Source organism: Stegastes partitus, unplaced genomic scaffold (genome assembly GCF_000690725.1).
Source record: "Stegastes partitus isolate 25-593 unplaced genomic scaffold, Stegastes_partitus-1.0.2 Scaffold681, whole genome shotgun sequence".
In the NCBI taxonomy this organism is placed as follows: Eukaryota; Metazoa; Chordata; class Actinopteri; family Pomacentridae; genus Stegastes; species Stegastes partitus.
This window is the reverse complement of record NW_007578412.1, coordinates 69,818-92,249: the sequence shown is the minus strand read 5'-3', so window position 1 is coordinate 92,249 and position 22,432 is coordinate 69,818. Positions and strand designations below refer to the sequence as shown.

The window sequence follows — 22,432 nt, the reverse complement described above, 5'->3', positions numbered from 1 at the left end:
TGAACGCTCTCCTTAGGCACAGCCTGGCACGAGCTGAGACAGTATAAAAGACGCTTCATCTCATTATTCTGAACAAGCATGAATATGCCTCGAATAATTTATTTACAAGGAAACTACTGAAGCTGATACACTACATTACATAAAGTTATAAGATTTTCATGAAAGCAAACCCTGTTCTTAAAACTATTTCTGCATTATATTTCTTCTGCAACAGCCATTCAGTGTATTTACATTCAGTAATATTTTCTCAGTGCATCAGCATTTATTGGTGGTGGTAGAATCTACCATTTCACTGCTGGATTTACAAGAAGGATTCATCAGTGTTTTGTCCCACTGCACAAATTTTGTCACAATTAGGGTGTGAATTTTTGAGTTATGGTCAGAAACGTGAGGTCCCAGTGACCTTTGATGGCCACATTCTAATCAGTTTATCCTGGAGTTGAAGCGAACGTTGGTACCAAATTTGAAGGAATTCCCTCGAAGCGTTCAAGACATGATGTGCTAACCCTGATACGAATGGGATGGACAAAGAAGCCAAAAACAGGCCCATAAACAGGAGCTATAGTTCCCCGCTCACGACCCTTTGCTGCAGGTGTCTCCCCATTCTTATCCCTTCTTTTCTGTCTATCTCTACTGCTCTAAAAAAAAAAAAAAAGTCCAAAAAATACATTTTAGAAAAAAAAAATAAGGTCATTACTTATGCCTAACGGCCTCTGGGTCATTCTTAACTCCTGATGCTGCAGAAATGAATCCCTCTGACATTTAATGCTTTTATTTCTACATCACAAACAAGCAGTTCTTGTGATACATCCATCCATGCTCTGTGCATTTTCCTTTCTAGTGAGGATCACATGCAGAAATGGAACCTAAAGGCAGGAAATAACTGTGGTCAGGTTGTCATCGGAGAGAGCAAGCGCAAACGCATCCACAGGAAAATCTGCTAACCCTATAATACGGTGTGAGATTCTCATTCCTGCCCCTGTTTAGATGATATATTTGGGCACATAGAGGAACTGCACACCAAAGTGCATTGCGTGTCATAAAAAAAGAAAAAAATCTCTGCAGCACTTCATTATCAGACTATTTGCTTTGCTGATGAAACATGGATTTTGCAGGGACACAGAAACGCTGCGTCTCGGGTTGATTTATCTCTTATGCTGTGATAAGAGAGTGCTTCAGGGAAAAAAAATATTGATTCAAATTTGGTCTGTGTGAATCCGGGTTTGTGTTAAAAAGCATGCAGAAAGCTCCGTAACAACTCCAAACAAAATGACATCATAGTAACGCTAAAGGTTTGCAGGAGAGAATTAAGTGGAATACCGCAGAGGCAAGACATAAAGCAACCAGCTCACATGAGACACCATAAAAAAGCGACTGTATCCAGATAAAATGATGATTGCTCACATTATATTGACGATGCTTAGAGCTAAGACATGACCAGAAGGTAGGACATAGAGTGGTTTCTGCAGAACAAGAATGGTACAGTCTACGGTTTAGCCTGAAGAGGCCTCTTTATCTGGGCACTTCAATGTGGCTGCTGCTTCCTGCCTTGAAGCCTTTTCGATTGATCTGCTGATATAAACCAACATTTAATCACACAAAGAGAGAGCAGCAGGTCACTGAGTTCTGTTTGTAAGTCAGCTTGTTCAGTACAGGTCAGTTCACAAGGACAAGATAACAACAAAACGTACAAACAAAAATGACCACCGTAAATTCTGGACTATTGAGCGCATCTGAATATAAGCCGCACCCGCTAACTTTAAAAAGAAAACAAGTTTTGAACATATACAGGCGCCACTTATCTATAAGCCACTTCCTCAGTCTCTCTTTCGTTGTCGCTCCCAATGCCACGTCTGTCTCGAGGCAAATTCGTAAAAATCCATTAATTAGCCGCATCATTGTTTAGGCTGCAGTGTTCAAAGCGTGTGAAAAAAGTAGCTGCTTATAGTCCCAAGTTTACGGTAAATAGAAACAAGTTAAACAAGCAAGACATAAAATAAAATTGTTGGAAGAGGGTACAGATTAATTTTGGGGGACCAAATTAAGTAATTTTACTGCATATACAACACAAGACAGTTTCAATACGAGTGGAGGCAGCTCAACGTATTCACTTATGAGTTCCACAGTAAACTCTGATAAGCCCTGATAGCTCTACAGACTGTGGACTGTATAAATGATGGATGTTCTGACTGTGACGGCTCCCACTGGTTTGTTGACTACGAAGTCTGGAATTAGGCAGTCGCTAACTTGGTCTTCTGAAACCAGACGTGAAGCCTGAGGAGTAGACCTGACTGAGAACTTAACACATACCCTGTTTTATTCTATGTTTTACTCTAAATGTGGCAGAACAAACATCATGCTGTATTGAAGGAGAATTAGAACTAGTAATTGGGACCAGAATCTTATTAGGAAAATATTTACTGAGATAACAAATCAAGTTAGAAGCAGTCTCCATTTTTTATAGACTTCTATACAATCACACATCAACCAGAGGAGGCGCCCCCTGCTGGCTGTTACAAAGAAATCACATCATTTCCACATTAGCTTTGGTTTAGAAATACAATCAGGCAGCTACCTGTTTGACAAAGAATAGAAAAAAAGAACTGAACTAACCTCCAAACCACAGAAATTCCTAGATTACACAGAAGAAACACATCTACTATATCCTAAACTTATGCACCAACACAATTAATCAGGTATTGTAATGATATTCTTTTCCCATTTTGACTTCTGCTTGTGTTTACAATGTGCTTTATCAATAAAGCTGCTACTTCCTACCTTCAAAGCTAAACTCATAAAGACTGAACTGATGGTCGTTTCTCACTACATGACCTCATAATGCAGCGTACTACCAGGTCAGTGACATTGGGGGGAAAAAACAAGCTAATGTCACTGATGTAACACTGAAAAGCTACAATTACCATAAACTGCTGCAACCCTAATTAGTTTTTCAGATTTAAGCTGACGGGATGTTATTGGAAAAAACATAACACCCTCTGTGGCCTATAAAGTCGGCAGGCTACCAGGAGGAGGCTCTGCACCAACACTGAAAACATTCTTCAAAGCCTCGAAGAGAGTTAGCACCAGCTCACAGATGAACCTTTGTGTCCTTGAGAGTTATTTTGCCATCAGTTAGAGGAGTCAGCCGGTCCCGGCGTCCCGGTCTTCCTCTCAGGACGACGATGCTAAAGCCCAATCAATCACCTCAGAGGAAGGCCAGCCAGACTGAACTCAGCCTCCGCCTGCCTCCATTCTGATTCTAATGATGTTGGAGTGCATCCATGTCGTGTAATTGTTCCCTGGGAATCATACTGAAATACACCGGAGGCTTTTCTTTAGACATGAGGTAATGCTGGCTTCTTGCAAACTACAAACCACCCAGCTCTTCCTTCCCTCGCCGCTACAGAAAAGAGCTGCAGATGGTGAGGTCTACCCAAGGCCAGTGTACATATTAGCATTCAGGCAGCTCTCTTCTCTCCCAGCAGTGCTGTTTTCACGTGGGCCTGGCTCGGTATGGCAAGGCAGATGCAACTTAGTGGCAGGAGGGCAGGGGTCTCTACACAAACGTCTGTCGGGAGAGCTTGAGCCCTGGGCAGGGCAGACGGGCCTAATGGAGCCATTTCTCTGTGCTCTGTTTGAATCGGTCTGCAGTAATTGTGAATACAAGCAGACAACTAAAGAGGCTTCTGATTGTTAATCATACATTTGAACTATACACTGACACAGCTACCATACTGGTACTATGTAGAGCCTGTGAGGTGTATAATGCATCACTATGTACCCTCAGTATTAACTTTTCAACATTCTGAATTTATAATTGTGTAATAGCTGTCAGTATTAAAAAGGGCTCACTAAATAGTTTGAAAGGGAGGAAATGCAATGTTTTTCATCCATAACTTATTTAGGCAGAACTAATCCATTATGCACCTGCTCTTGTTTTTATTGTACTTATTATTATTTATTAGGCTGTGAGTACTAATTTCGTACCACAAACGTGTGACTGTGAGCTGGTATGACAAATAAAGTTCCTTGAGAAAATCACACAGTTCCAGGTAAAACCACCCACTGCTGTCACCAACGGGTTCTGCTGTGTGAGCTGTCAATAGACTGCAGCTGCTGAAAGCACGATGGGTGAAGGTTTAACACCTTTAGTGGCTGCTGTCATGTGAGATATATTATACTGGGAAAAAAACCTCTGTATCCCCGGCGTCGGCTTTTCTTCAACACGTTTTTCTTGGTCGACGTTCCATGTCAGTCACCCCGGGGTGATCATTTCTAAACTGTGGAGAGGCTGACATTTATGATGAAGAACCCACATTTATCAGAGCCACTGGGTTACTGCTCGTTAAATTACTGCCACTTATACAGAATGGGGTCAAAATCTGAATTTTTGTCTAAATTACAGAGTAATTTCAGGGTGTTTATAAAGCTACGTAGAAATGCAAATGTACAGAGTAAAATTGAGGTGTTTTTTTAAATTTTATTTTAAATTTAATGTTCAAAAAGCATTACAAATGTCCAACTAATATCTAAAGTCTGTACAGTTTCAAGCCATGGGTGGTGGTTTAATCTGGCAGGGATATTTTCAAAGTAAAAACATTTTAATTGGAATACATTCTACAAGACTTTTACATTAATTCATATAAAAAAGAACAGTTCTGTGATGTAGTTTTCAAGGCTAAAATAACCTGCCCATTAAGGAATACCATTCCAATAGCCACTTTTCACCAAGAAATGAACTATTTAAATGTATAAAAGGTGTGAAAAAATAAGGACGACCCAATATTTAGTCTAAGAACCTGCGTTTCAAATTCACTGAAGCACAACATCCAAAATGGATATAACTGTAAATTAGTTAAGCTTATAATTATTATAGCTTCTTACAAAAGTAAAATCTAATTCAATGTAAATGCTGTTAAACGAATTATTGTGCATCCAAAATGTGGTGCATGAAAAAATTAAATCCTTTTCATGGCTTTTAGTGTCGACTGTCAGAATAAAACTGAATAAAAACTGAATAAAAAGTGTATTTCATGGATATCTTTCAGAGCCCGTTGCTTGTAACACAAACGATTTTAATCAAGGCTAGAAATGTGAACCAGATGTCATTACATTTAAGCCAGGAAACCTAATAAATACCACAACATGAACAACACAAATTATGAATGTGTTGATTGAACTGGTGGGTTTAAATTGTGCATTACAACCTACAAAATGTGAATAATGTAACACATTTCATACATTTATTTAAAAAAAATGATACCTTATCATTTGTTTTTGCATTATTCATATATCTTATTGAACTCTTTGTGGGAAGTTTTGTGATTTTTTTTTTTTAAACCAGACCCACATCCACATTAGAGGTATATTTTTGAAATCATCCCATCTTTACAGGAGCATTTCTTTCAGACTAGATCATCTATGGTAAAAAAAAAAGATTGCATAGATCCCCATACAGTTACAGCAGGAAAACAAATATTACTGGGATATCTTTAATACCTAATATACTACTTACTGAGCAATTGGTAAATACAATTTTAAAACGTCAGACATTTTTAATGGTGTTTTCTTTGTATTGTTGGTTACCTTTATCTGACAACAACTCTCATGAACTGTGATGGGCCGACCAGAACCTTGTAGGTCAAGTACTGTCCCCATAGGAAGAACAGGGGGTATTTAATCTGTCCCCATAGGAAGAGCAGGGGGTATTTAACTTTTAGAAGCAGCCTATTTAAACTTGTTCTATAATTAAAGTGAAGATTAGGAACTTGACCTCCGCCTCTGAAAAAGTAACTTGACAAATCATCTCCCCATGGCTCTATTTTTTTTCATCATATTGATTCATCTTCATCAAAAAACTATATACAGACAGAAAGCCCTGCCACCTGACACCTGCTTAAATCCCAAAACGCTCTGAAGGTGCTGCCAGAAAAGGTGAATGAAACCGTACTGGAGCACAAACACTGATACAAATGTTTAGTTTTTTAATACTCTAATGGATGCGTACATGTGGGAGACAAAGGCTATTACCTAAAGCAGACAATCTGAACCCTGCAATGGGCCGTGAAAGTGACTCTACCTGTGCTCAAAACTAGACCCAAGGAAGGGCAAACGCTGCCATCACGCAACTGTCACAGTTTGGCAACACAGCAGGTGCTTCCAGCAGCAACATATGCCACTGACCTTGCAAGTAGACACAACTTTAGCAAACCGTTTGTCACTAAAAGTTTTTACAGATGGGCTGAACAACCACACATTTTAAGTTTCTCTCTCCCCTTTATTCATTCCCACACAAACTGAACCATGCAAGTGCTTGAACTCAAGGAACAGTTTGTGCTTCAGCTTCTTGCTCAAGGACACTGGATCAAGCCTCCAACTCTGTGATTAGCAAACCAGCCGGCCTCCTGAGTCACAGTCGCCCTGAAGTAACATTAAAGGGAAACTTCACAAGTGGCGTGTTATAAATCATCCACTCGCTTTACTTTTATTACTAACAAGAAGCTGACACTGGCAGGACTGAGCTTTGTAAAGAGAGCAGGCGGCTAAATTGCCTTCTGATTATCTGGGTCAGTTGCTGGTTCATATGCCTCTAAGGCCCTCAGTCAAAATGGCTACGGGGGGGTTTCTGAAACGCATCCCTTTTTTTCTGAGGATTAAATTGCAACACAAAATACTGCAGACAGACCAAGTGTATTATGATAAATCTTGGCATGTACTCTCAGTGTGTGACAAGTTTTATTTGGAGCTTATGAAATAGCTCATGCAAAGGCTGTAAATATGTGAGGTTAAAGGATAAATTCAGAGCGGGTTAGATGAAGACAGATTTATTGGCAAAACTTTTTTACCATCTATTCTCTCAGCTTTAAAGTGTTTGTTTTATGAGCAGCACCTGTAGATAAAACACATTTTTTGTGTTTAACTCTATATTTTATGCTATTTCCCCTATTACTAAATAAAAGATGTGTAATAAAACATCTGAGCGTTTCTTTTCTGTTAAATTAGATTATTTAACGCTGCAGTTTGACAAATATCTTTTATCTTGAATATGCAAATACAAGAAATATTAGCAATGAATTCAAAACCAATGTGGAAAACAGAAGAGCAGACGTAGCAGATGGTCATTTTCGTCATGTTTTTTGACATAATCGAGGACTTCGGTGGCCCAAGGAACAAAAATTGGAATAGATCATTAACCATTAGGAGATTTATGCTTCACATATTCATAAGGTTGCACAGCCAGATTGTTCTTTTGTCTGGGATCCATGGCGAGCTTTTGTAAGCCGTATGGAAATGTCTGGTTTCACAGAAACACCAGCATCAGCATTTTTAGCTGACAGCTAGAAATCCCCCACTACAAACCTCCAAGGAGTCTACAAGACAAAGACACAGACGGGCACATAGGCGCACATGCTTTGCCATTGTTAACTCTTTGTTGGACACGATAACTGAAGCAGCAGAATGAAAGCTGGTGATCACATTACAAACTGTTTGGATTAGGGCTGGGTGATACAGCTGAGAAAAAAAAAAATCACAATAAAATGATTGAATCCAGTCGACATCAATCATTTTTAATAAAGAGAATAAAAATGTGTCATTTTAATTGAACCAGCTCATTTAGATTTTTGCCACTTTAGGTTATTTATGAGGGATAACCAGTAATAACATTATGCTAACAGAGCAATGATAAAATTGATTTATACAATAAATGAAGAAAGCAAGTTAAACCCAGATGCACTCAGAGGATGATCAGGGTGAAGCTGCCACAGAGCACACAGGTTAAGGTTCTGAGTGGCTGGCGAGGACCAGGAATCACCAGACAGGAGATCCTGCACATGCCCCCCGAAGTCAAGCCTGTCAGCCCTCGGGGCAGGCCGCTGGGAGTGCGTTGCTTTGGTGGAGGTGGTGGGGAAGACAGGTTTGTGGGTGTTCTCAGACAGTGATGTCTGTCTTGTAAGCGCCGCTGCCTCCAACAGGGGAGGTCTGTGGGCGATGGTGACAGGATTACAAGGAAGCTGATGAAGCCATGAAGGAGTGCGTGGAGCCTCCATTATCGATGTATGATCGGCTGTTTATGAGTCAGGAAGGCGGTTATGTGCTTTCATTCTGGTGTGCATGTGATGCTTTTATGTGCAACTATGGAACATTCTGTCAAACGAGGCATATCGATATTATTTCATCGCCCAGCCCTAGTTTTTATTGTAACCATGCAATCAGTGGCTCTACTGCTGCCAAACATCCACACTTTGGTAACTGTAGACTTTATAAAAAAATAGAAAGATTACTTTAAAGACTGGTTTGTGTGGTTTCCAGTGCTCTTTTGCCATTCCCACTGAAAAAGCACAGAGCTGATAGGTGGCTCAGATTGATGGAAAAAACACAACATACACCAGCCACTGAATGAACAAGAGTTATACATATATACTGCCCTAATTCAGGTTTGCTGCCTGCACACTTAGAGAAAGCTTAACACAGTATCGAAGCGATGTGGTAATCATTCCTAATATTTAATGTCTCTGGACCAGAGCTGGCAGCTTTCTTAGAGATAGTGGAATATTAAAAAGAGCCCTTCAGTTTCTCAAATGGAAAAACTGTGACTGACTCTGCAGTTGGGTTATAGTTCTTCTACATTTTGAGTCTGGCTCTTTAGAAAACTGCAGATTCATTTTCAGCCTGCATGTGCTCGCTGCTGAGTTTCATTCATTGGCATCGAGGAGGCAGTCTGCTGAATCTGGAAATGTGCCTTAATTAATCCAGGCCGTGTGTGCTTCCAGCAATATTGGAAGAGGAAAAAGCCTCCACCCACGGACCCAGCCCTCCAATACCACACGACTGGAGAAATGACTACTGAACACAGCTTTAATTACCAGCAGAGGCGAGAAACAGAAAAACAATTATATCCCATAAAGACTGGAGATGGCAGCCCTTCCACTCGAGTGGATACTAATGGACTTCACAATATCAGCGGAGCGCTGCGACTTAGAGTCAAATCAATGACTCCCTGTATTCCACCTTATCAGTGGTTTACTAATGAGGTTTCATGAACTGCTCATGACATGCACGGTATCTGCTATGCACAGTTTGTGTTTGTTGTTTATCTCTATTACAACACGGCACTGCTTTTCTATACATACATCTGAAAGTGCAAAGAATGCTCAGATATATTTGTATATATTATCATTTTTTTAAAGTCATTTTTTTGGCCTTTTTGCCTTTATTTGACAGGATACTAGAGAGAGAGAGAGACAGTGGAGAGGGGAGAAGAATGGCAGCAAATGGCCATGGGCTGGATTCAAACCCACGAGTGCTGCATCAGGGACTATACCCCCAGTACATGGGCCGCCAGCTCAACCAGTGAGCTATAGCGGCAGCCCAGTATATATTATTTTCCTCTTATATCTATATATATATATATCCATCCTCTTATTACTACCAGTATACTTGATTTAATTTTTAACTTATCCATAGGACACAAAAAGACAATAGCAAACGCTCAACAGCACTGCAAAACTTTGCTCTGGTAAAGGAAAAGAAAGGGTGCTCAACAAAGCAGAGAACTTGCTCTTTTAAAAAAAACAACATATGAAAAGAACCATAAAGCTGTTTGTGGCCTGAGGTGTTTCATTTACTGCGGCACCCTCCCTGCACTCATATATAAGTCATGAAGAAGCCCTCTTAAGTGTCCTCTCAAATCCCCTCCTGTATTTATCACGACTCATCTCCCGGGGGTACCTGACGGTGACAGATTAGGGGGTCTCTCATACAGCGAGAACAAAGAGCCGACACAAGGCACCCCTTTACTCCCCCCCCCCAGGCGTCCTCCAATCTACCTCTACCACCCCTCATACTACAGACCTTTGGTTGTGCAAAAAATAAAATGCACCGTCTGGAGATTCTTGCCTCTTCCCTCTCATAAGTACAAGATGTGTACATACGTTCGGCAGAAAACCTTCATATGGTTTTAGCTGACTAGTTTACATCCTAGGATAGTGATTTCAAGCTTGATGCAAGTGAAGAAATCAACATGGAAGTAATAGTTACAACATCCTATCATCCATAGTGCATGGTATGTGCAGCATCCAGTCTGTATCCTGACTTGGGGCTGTCTCTGGCTTCTTCCTCACAGAGCAATTACAACACTGCTCCCCCCACACACACAGTAATTAAAATCCATACTAGCATGGCTGCCTCATTGTCCGCGAATAAAAATGTCAAAGTCCTCTAAGCCTGTATCGGCTTAATAAGGTGTCAGACATGCAGAGAACATCTGGCTATTTCAAAAAGGCAAAACATGAACAGAAGGAGGGGTCACCAAATGATTGCATTTAGTGCAGTGTCAGCAGAAAATGGATAGAAGGGAGACAGAATGTAGCAGAGATGATTTGCGTTCCCCCTCCCCAACCCTCCACAGGCTCAACACTGAGGGCTTCAAACGAACATAACCCTTCATCTTGTCAACGAAAATTGCATATGCATACGACCCCCCTGGTATCACACCGGCAGCAACTAATGCGAGGAAATTTGCAGAAATGGCTTTATGGAGTCTACTTTAACATTTAAAACCTAATCAGTCATCATAATATTGCTAAGAGGCTTTATTAAGTGTAGGGGAGACGTGTTTAAGTGTAGGCACATCTTCCTCTATGTGGCTCTGCTAATGCTCTACAGTGGTATCATAAATGACATACTGACTCTCATATTGACCGTTTATCCAGACACACAGACTGATTTGTGTCGTGCTTTGTTCACATGCTATTGTGTTTAGTGAATCAATATCAAAAAGAGACCACACTCAAACCACATGAGACCACATCTCTGTATTCTACTAAAAGGCACTGAGATTAAACTGCCTTTGTCAGTTCAGGCTCTGATGCAAATAATCAAACTGAGCAAATGACAAATACGAGGACAGCATTCAGCCGGTTTCATTCTCCAGATTGCCCTGACCTGCAGCGCACTCAGCCAGAAGTGGAAGTGCATAAAATTAATTGAAAAAATGCTTCCAAGCAGCCCCACAAGGACCTTGTCGCCGCTCCTGAAGTTGCCAAAAATGCCCCGTCCTACTCCGTCACTGTCATCGCTGCAGCTCTCCCCAGGTGGCACCTCATCACCAAGAGCTCACTGATGAGGAACTGGAAAATTCCCCAGGATGCTTCTAGCACAGAAACATATTTTTAGTGAACACTAGGAAATCCCATTCCTGTATCCCAGGTCAGGTGCCAACATGCTTGAACACTGTTTGTCCTCTCCGTTGGTGAGATAATATTGATTGGCCTGTCCTTGACACGAGGCGTTAACACAACACTGCTCTTCTGCACATTAAATGAGGTAGCATCTCTTTGAAAAGCAACAGCCAAGGAGCGACCCAATAACTGAGTGGTTGGGCGCATACCACTTAGACGCTAACTTCCTGAGCCATGAGTTTGAATCCCAGCCAGTCAGACCATTTGCAGCATGTCACTCCTCTGATCTCTTATCCCATATTTCCTCTCGCTCCACTGTCCCCATCAATACAGACACACTACCAAGGTTTAAAAAACAGTTAAAAGCAGGGCTATAATAGGCTGACCTTTAAAAACCATACATCTCTCTATATCAGACCAAGTGATATTACAATGTAGATGTAAGCTTGGCCATGAGGCAGATACAGTTTACAGCATTTTTAGAAGAACGTGGGGTGGATCAGACTCAGAGTTGAGTTTCCAGATGGCAGAACCATTAACAGACACACACACTGTCCAGGACAGGACAGCAGAAGGTCAACATATCAAGACAAGTCATTAAGTCTGTGACAACCACATTGGAACGTCTAAACATCATTTTAACGCTTCGCAGCAAACCTTTACAAGTCACAGTGGAAAAAAAAAAAAATCCCATCTGGTAGGGGCACACCAGTAATGAAAGGCCTAAGTGACCTTTCATGACAAGCGCTGGGTCGACAAAATGAGACTCCCTTTCATCCTCCAGGCAAAACGTGTTTCCCATTGTGAGGGGGGACACAGGTAATCACTGGTTTCATCTCGGCAGCAGTTTGGGAGCGCGACCAAATAACGCAGAAATGTCACAGACAGGAAAGAGCTCTTGGAGGACGCCAAATACGTAGCAGTCTGGGTGTAGGCCAGAGGAGGGACGGCCAGACACCAACTGTTAGGTATAAACTAAAGCCTTTAAGGAGCATTTCATACTGTGTAACTATAGAAAAATGCACACCGCTCGTCTCACAATAAATTAGATTTATCTTAATTTTATTAGCAAGAATTACAGTGATAGCTTGAAAGCAGTAAATGGGTGCTTTAAGGACACCCACCGGCTGACTAAGACTCGGGGTGCGAATGTGATGGAAAAAGACGGATAAGCAGTTCCTGCTCCTGCCAAGTGAGAGTTATGTAAATGATGTTCTTAGCTGATGGAGGATGTAAAGCAGCTGCAGTGTTAAAGAGCACTTCCAATATTACATAAATGATGGTGTTTTCATTTCCAGCCTTTGCTGCAGCAAATCACTGCACCAGTGAGACGAGTACATGTCTGAGGATTTGATCTACAGGATAGTCTGTATATCCTACACGCAGTACTTTCTGTGGAAGTGATATGCAGTCACACTTCAAGTGAAAGTGACAGTGGACACGACGCCTGACTGCCACGCCGTTTCACTGAGCTCCTCTTAAGATGCCAGACAGACAGACAGACATGTTTGGGCTGGGAGACGGTGAGAGACCAGCACTCTAGAGACTAGCCTCACACTTCTTTATCAATTATTTACAAGTCATTACATGGCTGCCCAATAAAATGCACAATAACACATGCACACACATATTCACATATAACGAGGACTGTGAGGCAAAAATCAGCAACAGGAATAAGTCCTACGCAGATGCTATGATCTTTTCTGAATAGTTCGATGAAACAAAAGAACAAGTACCATGACTATAAGCTGCAATGATTGAGAAGCTTTTTGACTGTTGGAAACATTCATCGTGGCCTATTGTGTTAATTGATTAATTTTTTGGTTTCAGCTTCTTCAGTGTGAGGTTTGAAGCTTTTCCCCTGTGCTCTATGATTGTAAAATGATTATAGCTGAGGCTTTCCATCAGACAAAACATGTGACTTCTGATTCGGAAACTTAACATTTTTTCACTGTTTTCCAGAAACACCGCAAATGTGCATTAATGTGTGTCCATATATTATCAAGTCAGGAAAATCTCTGGCAAAAGCAGTTTAACAGGAGAAAAATGGTGCAATTTTTGAATATATTTAGTGACAATGACACTAAAAACACATCAACATCAATACTACCACATGGCTAATGTGGTTTTTTCCAAGGCATATACCAATACTAGTTATTAGTAATAAAGGAGAGCTATATCCAACATTTAGAACCATTATGCATTCGTAGTAAAAATCTAAATCTGGATGTCAAAACCTGGAAAAATTCCATGACAAAACTGTTGAAATGCCTCTGTTTGTTTTCGCCTTATGTATGGTTAATTAAAAAATAACTTTTCTTTTAACATTTATCCTGCAGTCCTGATCACATTATTATTTATATTCATAGATAGAAAAAAGAGTTTAGTAGTGGCAGCCATTCTTCCAAAACAGATAGACATGCTATAGATTACAAACACAGAAAAGCTGCCCAGTAGATTCACAATGTAAATGATCAAGAAGACAAAATTATAGGCTGTAAACATACAGTACATAAACATTTAATCCGGATGTCCAGGAACTTTGAGATGTCAAAAAACAGACAGGACCTCATGAACATATCTATGCTCAAATCACAAAGTGTTCTTCCATCATGAATGACCTGCAAGTACAGAACTGCGTAGAAAATCAAGTTCATCCCTAATCCATCCATCCATCCATTATCTATACACCACTTAATCCTTACTAGGGTCGCAGGGGGCTGGAGTCTATCCCAGTTGACTCAGGGTAAAGGCAGGTTCACCTGGACAGGTAACCAGTCTATCACAGGGCTACACTTAGAGACAGACAACCAAGCACACTCACATTTCATCCCTCATCATCATTGCTAATATAATACTACACACAACTACAGTAGCCACCATTAGAGCTGGTACTATACTAAGGTTCATTAATCTGAGAAGAAATAATCGTATCCATAACCATCATGCCACTAAAAACAAAACCAAGCGAATCACTCCTTTAATCAACCCTATCCCTGTCTAACACATCTGATGCTCGTCATTGTGTGCTTCACTGAAAGCAGAACACTAAGTGGGTGAATCATAATTCGAAGACTCGAACCAAATGGCTTGAACATATCCTCATTGAGATTTGTGACTCATTTCAGGAAATTATAGGCAAAGTTTTTTATATAATCAGGTCTCCTAGACACACCGCTCCACTTTCAGGTCTCCCCTGGGTGCAAAGTGGGTCGGCGATGACCTGCAGTGCTGGTGTCAGTGAAACACCCACCCGTCTGCATTTAGCAGCAGATCAGCTCAAACACACAAAGAAAGGTGAGTGCACAGCACCTCACCACCTACGACTCACCCATGACATCAGTATTCTGATGCATCGGTTACTTTAAAGGTCTCATATTGTGCACTTTCCAACAAAATGACAGTCTCACATGTTCCCAGTGTGGCTTCTAGTTTTTCACTTTAAAATACTGCAAAGATTTTTCCTTTTACCATCACTAAATGGGCCCTGGTTTTAAGGCTATTTAAATGGGCTTTTTCGCTCCGAACACCAATCAGATGCTGCTGTATCCACCCTATCCAGGAAGTAAACTATCTCTTTATATCGCTTTCAGCTTTCTCTTCGAGTACTCATTTGACATGTAAATATTGCCAAGTTCATGGTACAGTCATGTTTAACTCTGGGTTTGGCAGACGATGTTGCATCTTTAAAACCAGTACTTTAGTGGTGCAGAGCAGCATCTTGGGACATAGCTATGAAGTGACTGCTCGTTAACATGCAGTCTTAATGAGCAGCACTTCAGCCGCTATTTTAAAGTCGCTCTGTTGTCCAACAGCTCAGCATGCAAATGAGAACAGCTCATTAGGAATTTGACTGCGTGAGTGAGTTTGAGTGTTGACGGAAGCAAGCAGATGTAAACAGCAGCTGAGTTTAGGTTGCACTAAACTGTTGTGTTCACTCTTACAGCCAGCAGCAGTTCAGAGTTAGCAGAAGCAGCTCTAGGAAGTAAATAAACCTGGTGTACTGAGAGACAGCTGCTCTTTCTGAGGCAGTGAGTGGGCAGAAGTAAGTTTGAGCTCGACGACAATTATCTACTTGGGTGTTACCTGGCACCTGAGTCAAATTCTTACTGACTTGAGAGGCTGGAAGGACATCTAGCAGACGTAAACATCCTCATATCTTAACACCTTTACTTTCACCCTTCAAGATTATAAAACCAGCACAATAAAATGCAAACTTAACCTTTGTTTTTTGTCTTTTCAAGTAACAACTAAAAGATTGAAATTCAGTTGTTTAACTATTAATCATTGATGAAACGTTTGGTAAAGCAGTCATCCCGTCCTGCCATAAAAGTCTGACCAAACACAGACATCCATTTCTAACACTCACCTTCTGTGGGTGATGCGCAGCCTTCCTGACTAGCACGTGCTTGTTTAATGGGAGAAAACTCACACAAACATGGACTAAACAACTCCAGACACATTTTTTTTACATGGTCACAACATTCTAACGACCTCGACTTGATTTGATTGGCGAGACGAACGGAAACGATCAAAGAACCTGAAAGCCCGGCCTTCAGCGCTGCCTCTTACCCGCAGAAACGTGACTGCAGTTGTTACTAAGCTGCTGTGAGGGGCGTAAAACAGCTCTCTAGATTTTTTTTGCTGAGCATCAGTTATGCCATTTTATCCACAGCAGGGAAATGACATGTTGACAAGGTGCCAGCGGCTATATTTACCGGCCATGAAACCAGAGCTGACAACAAACTAAGTGACACACGCTGTTGGGTTTGGATTGTTTTACAAAGCAGGTAACGCCGCCGAGTGAGTTTATGGTATTTCTTATGTGAACAAAGGCATCCCACATATAAACAAAGAGTAGTTTCAGCTTGTTGTCAGAGCTCCAACATGACTGCATACCTGTTCCACATGCTATGCAGTCAAACAGTACACTATTCCTCCAGACAGGACTCCAGAACAACATTGTTTTATTGACAGCTCGGACCACTGTTGTACTGTACACGTATACAACACTGAACAGAAAACCTCCTTCAGTAGTACTCAATCTGTCAGCCTGGCCTCGGCTTCATAATCGCAGGGGGGTCCCAGCTAAATGCAAGGTCAACCTATCTTCAGTGGAGTGATGGGAGAAATGGGATTTTGTATATCATTTCTGTGAAGCTCCATTTGGAACCCACACTGTGCAAACCCAACAATCAGACAGGCGGCCATATGGTACCGAGACAGGTGTTAAGGAGAGTGGATGAGAGAGGAGCACACAGTCAACAAGGCTGTTAGCCTTCAGCGGCTTCTGTCTTCCATCAAGTGGAAAGAACTCACCCGTCTAATCAATCTGCCCTCTAAGGATAATGTATTTTCTGTCATGTTTAAATAACACATTTGTACAGCGTGTTTCATGGAATGAATATCTAAAGACAGACAAGATGTTAAAGATTTACAGCAGTACTATTTAATGTTTTATTTGGCCATCAAGGTCTTCCTCCAATCAATGAACAGAAGCTTGGGAGGAAACAAGAAATGAGATCTCTGGTGTTACTATGAAGCTGAACCAATACCAGATGGTGTGACATGAACACAAAGTCACACACCAATCTGTGAACAGTGAAGCCAATGAGTGTGTGTTACCTTTATGCCGTGTTTTCTGCTATTTCTGACCACTGAAAAACAAAAATGCTTGAGTAATAGAAGCCCAATTACCAAAACAAATCTAAAATAATTAAAATAAAATAAAAAGAGTTGATATTTCTATGGAAGACACCTCTTTAGTCGTGCTATTGTGTGTGTTTTGGCTAATCAACTAAATAATCCTTTAATGGTATAAACTTATAAAATGTAAAATGAATATGGTATAACTTTCTGATTGTTCAGCCAGGCCACACTGGATCTTGCGGATCTGATAGGAAAAATAAAACTACTCTTTCCATACAGTCCATTTATATCACAGCCAACTGATGCAGGGCTCTGCTGAACATGACGTCATGGTCCAGCTACAGTTTCAGCCACTTTCTGTTCTGTTTGTCGACGCCTGCTGTGTAATACCTGCTCTGGTTTTACATCAATACTTTACTCTTGCTTTGCAGGACTACGTTTCATTACGTTTTTATAAAATTTGCTTCTTACCACACAAACACACACACACACCCCGGACACACTCATCAATTATGGGTGGAACTGGTGATAAGAAAACAAAAGGAAAATCGTGGTACCTTCACTGCAACTAATGGTGCAGTTATAAAGAGCTATCTGAGAGGGACAGCCCCCTGCTGAAAAATGCTGCCAACCCCCACGATGAAATGGCCAAATAATCATTTCTAATGCATCACTTAATGCTCCCTTCTCAGCGTCTGCGGCCTCAGATCTTCTCCCAGGTTGTGTGTTGACAATTCATTAGGGGTTTTTTGCTAAACTGTGATCGTGGTGATTGGGTAATGAAGTGTGGGGGGGAGGGGAACGCAGCGGGCACAGAGATTACTACCTTGCTTAGATGATGAAATCCTGTCACATCTAAGGATGCATTCAAAGCATCAAACAAAGGAGAAGGGGCTCATGGTTTATGGAAGAACTGGTGGTGAAAAATGCTGTAAAAAATACGGTCCACAAGCTCCGATCACAATTATCTGAATTTTTCTTTCCAGGCAATCCGCTGTATGATTCAAATAAGGTAATCAGCAAACTGACACTAAAACACAACACATCCCAAAACTAAATAAAAAAGGCAAATGGTGCAGCAGGTTAGTTAGCAGCAGCTCCACGTGGCCCAGGTTGATTCAGCTGTCTGCACGTGTTGCTCCCCACAGTCGAGTACGGAGGCATTGTTTTGCCTGGAGCACCAGGGCTTTATTTACAACCTTTAACTAGTATCTGCTAACTGTTCAGACCAGTTAAAGCACTCACAATTAATCATTTCACATGTTTCAAGTGTTGTAATATACTGGACTATTTCATTGATTGTTTGTACATTTCAGAGAAGTATTTTGTTTTTGTTGGATGCAGTAAGAATTGCTCACAAACACTGATCTCAATGTACAGGCTTGTGAGTATCTACCAGTGCCTGAAAATGTCATGGTGGTAATATTGATTTTCAAATGGCTTTAAGTGGATCTTGTGTTCACTAAGAGGACACACAGAGGTGTGACAATTAGCTACGAGGTCTCTGTAGGTCAGCATAATCCCTGCTAACCCCCTTTCTCACTAACCATGTCTCCATAATGTTAGTTATGAGCATTCTGAGGTATTGCATTAGAAAAAGTTAATGTAAACTTAGAAATAAAAAGAAAAATAAAAAAATAAAAAAATCTGATTTCACGCAAAAGAGACATTTTTAGGTGCACTTTAGGTTTTTTTATTTATTTTTTTTATTTTTTTTTTTAAGAGTCAATGTGCTTAATGGGAGATAGAAACACCCTTTTCTTCTGCCGTATCAATTACAATATTTCTGAATCGGTTAAATTATTAACAGCAATAAATCAATTATCCAATAATTCTGACTATACATAATTAAAGCAATAGAATCTCAGCATCTCTAATCGACAGACACACTTGGAAACAGTCGCTGTCTGACAGCACCTTAAACGTGGAGGAAGATTTAGCTAGTTAGCATAGCATGTGACAGATTTATCCTCCCCTTGCTTCCGCTGCCATCTTTAAAGCCATGAACTTGACAAAAGGAGTGTTGGATTAGAGTCACATACTTCACCTTGAAGGCTCCCCTTTTGATCAGTTTACTATTCAAAAAAATCTACTGATCAGCTGCTTCTTTGGTTTTGCTTGTGACATGGAACTAATTAGATAGTGCTGATTGCTCAAAACCAAAAATTCATGACCACAGATGAAGAGAGGCGGCTGTATCAGAGCCAAAAACAGAACATTTTAAAATTAATTTACGAGATGAGGAATCAGGTATAAGCTATGTTTACAGCACATTTGTTTAGCCTATTATATGTTTAGATTGTATATTTTCTAGCCTGTTTTATGTTTAAATTGTATATTTTCCAGCTTATTATGTGTTTATCTGAAATATTTTTCAGTATGTATATTTTTTCAACTGTGTGTTTTCTTTATGAGGGTTTGAGTGACAATAAATTAACTTTGACTTTGACTTTAAAAAAAAGTTGACAATACAGATGATAGAAAAAATGCTAATATCACATACAATAATCAATTCCTAAAATATTACCAACTAAAAACAATCCCTGAAGCTTTGTTTGTTTCTTCTTCTTTTGGCAAATGATTTGTTTTCTTCTTCTTCTCCTTGGTCTGGCACAGCCATGTATCATGTAGGCTACACTGCCACCTTCTGAAGACACGACAGCCTGTGACACTTCAAATTCCCTTGACAATAATATGGAAACGAGACTATTGTTCCAGTTAACTTATCAAGACATATAATGCATGTACATATAATCACTGTAATCCAATATAAAGGCTTGACTCTTACAACATTTATACTTGCACACACAATCCTTTACTTTCAGCTAGTCTGCACTACGTATTTCAAAGAATATGAAGAACCAGTCAACATATTACAGCTTGCAAAGTTCAGATTCACAGAACCACAACAATAATTTGAGTAGTCTCCTATCAAAAAGTTTGTGTTTTTTTTCCCAAAGCCTCGTGACTCTATACGACGCTGTACTGTATGCGTTTCTCTCTAATGTTAGTGGGAGTACAGGATGTCTCTCTGCAGGCCCCAAATATTTTCATGCTGTCAACCATCACGAACGATGCAGGAAAACACAGCAAATGTTCCAGACTCACCTTTCGTATCCCCTCCACTTCATAACCACTGAGGTTGGCGTAAAGCGAGTGGTGCCTCTTCCCTAGCAGTGACGTTGGAGTGATATTAGCAGTGGTTGCGACTGCCTTGTCCAAGAGCCCGTGCTGCTTATTATCCTGCTCCCCCGACCCCCTCAACTCCTGCTGTTGTGGCCCGACAGCTTCCACCTCCTCTCGGCTCTCCATGTCTGCGTGTGCCGGTGCAGGCTCGGGCTGCTCAGGCCGAGTGCACAGGTCATACATCACTCTCTGTCAAAGTCAAACACAGCAGAGGGGATCGATATGACCAACTGAGGTGCCCGGCCAAGTCCAAGCCATCGCATGCTTTTCATTTGCTGGAGGAGAATTACACTGATCAGCTGTTGCGGGTTGATTTCAAAATGATAAAGATGTTACCGTCTTTCTGTCTCCAACAGCTCAAGCAGGAAAAAATTGTGTTTCCACAGCTAAGGTGAAGAGTCCAAAACCAAGCGAAGGACTGCCACTGCCATGGCTGTCAGCAAGCAAACAACAAGCCTTATGATTCTGTAAATCCGTGTAAAGCTGACAAAAAACAACACCGGTGCAGGTTGTCGAGGCTCAGTGAAAAGCAGTTACACATGAACCAGGAGTTGTGAAGTACTTCCCCTCTCTCTGCGCAATGACGTTTTCCAAAATGAGGGCAATCAGCTCCAAAGGGATTTTACATATTTTCGGCCTAGACTTGGGAAGGCAAGTCAACGAGTGTCAGTGCATGATAGCATTCTTGAGCACACTATGATGAGTACCCCTCACAGAGCAGCGTTCAGATCCAGAGTACTGCTCACTACACTGACATAGCCTTTTTCTTCTTGCGTTGCTGCTCAGTCACCTGACGGGGGGTTGATCATACATAGAAAAAGGAAGACACACTTCTTACGCTCCGTAACGTTGAAACAGTCCATGTAGGCCCAACTGAAATAGCAAACAAGACGAGACGTGCAATGGAGGAAAACACCCGAGGACGGTCTACCTAACAGGTCTCCACTCCAGTCCCCGTTCTCTCAGTGAGGCTGAGATGTGGGTGGCATGTTGACTCCTCAGCTGCGAGTCTCTCCTCATTGATGCCGCTGTGTGAAAAAGCATTTCTTCCAGATGCAACGAGACTCGACAGGGCTGCTTAATCCCATCTCGGTTGCAGCGCCATAAAGGTGAAGAAAGAGGACGAAGGGAAAAATGTGTGTAAGACGGCGAGTGTCGCTGAGAGGAGGGGGGCAGGGAGGACCGCTTCCCTCGTCCTATCACAAAAAGGCTGGCTTTGAGACGGGGCCCAATCATTACAGGGACTAGTGCTCGTTTCCATGGAGATGACGCTGGAATGATGTTGGCTGCCTATTGATTGTTCAAGAGGCAGTAGACACTGCAACAGAGGGAGGCTGCAGGAGGCAGGCAGAGGAACAAGTGTGTCCTGTCCACACTTAGTACAATGTTTTACTGCAGTTGTGCACTTGAGAACTGAATAGGATCTCTAACCAGATACCTATATTTAAGCCATTTTGCCTCGGACTTGGATATTAAAATAACATTTATGGCAGCAGGTCTGATGTTGAAAAAAATCAGTGCTACAACTCAGCACCACTTGTACTTATCATTTAGCCTTGTCTACTTTAGGAGGTCCTATCAGGTACTACAGCTAACTACATTAGAATGAGCAAGGTGCCTTAACAAATCCTCATAACAGGCAACAACCTGAAAGCATACCAGGGGAATTTTTTTTTGTTATTTGAAAATGCATCTTTTTGAATCATCCCTCAACCTTGACAAACTGTTGGTTGCTTGAAAGAACAAAGGCTCACAGTTTTTCACATCTCTGTGCAAGTTGCTTATTTTAACACATGTGCAAAGATAACACCATATTAAAGTTACAGCGTCTGTCATTAAGCGATGCTGCTATTCTATATAGCTTGAATTAGGGATGTCAATGATTATCAGTTAATCGATTAAGTGCTGTTCATAATTGAACCCATTAAAAATCTATTAACCTCTAAAGTAGTAGAAGGACATGCGTGTCATAAAATGTATAGTACATTAGCTACACTACCTGGTTACGTCCCTGTAGAGCCTCTTCCTGTTTAATACTGTTGTGACCTGAGGAGGCGGTTGCTAGAACTAGTTCTGTGTTGGCAAGCATTGTGGGAGTTTAGCAAATAAAGAGCCACCATGAGTAAGTCCTCTGTGGCATTTAATGCTTACTGACCAGAGCTCTATTTTAATTGCCAAACTAACACGCACTAAGATAGCGTCACTGTGGACTAGTGGCTGATGATCTACAACATTGGAGCATCCGTGACAAAAGCAGTGGAGAAGCATGTGATCCAAAGCAGCTGTGTCAGGACAGAAAATGATGCCCACTGAGTTCATTTCATGTTAATTATATGAGTTAATTAACATTCACTGGCTTCCAGTTGGGCTGCAAGGTGGTGCAGTTGGTAGCACTGTTGCCTCGCAGCAAGAAGGTC

At 41.1% G+C, this 22,432-nt stretch overlaps 1 protein-coding gene across 1 annotated transcript in view; it reads right to left on the bottom strand.

Annotated features, from left to right (window-relative positions):
- Positions 1-22,432, bottom strand: part of tspoap1 (TSPO associated protein 1) — a 77,154-nt gene that overhangs the window by 46,070 nt on the left and 8,652 nt on the right. Inside the window, exon 3 of the mRNA XM_008290546.1 lies at positions 19,938-20,204. Within this exon, the coding sequence (XP_008288768.1) occupies positions 19,938-20,204 (267 nt within the window). The remainder of the gene's footprint in view (positions 1-19,937; positions 20,205-22,432) is intronic.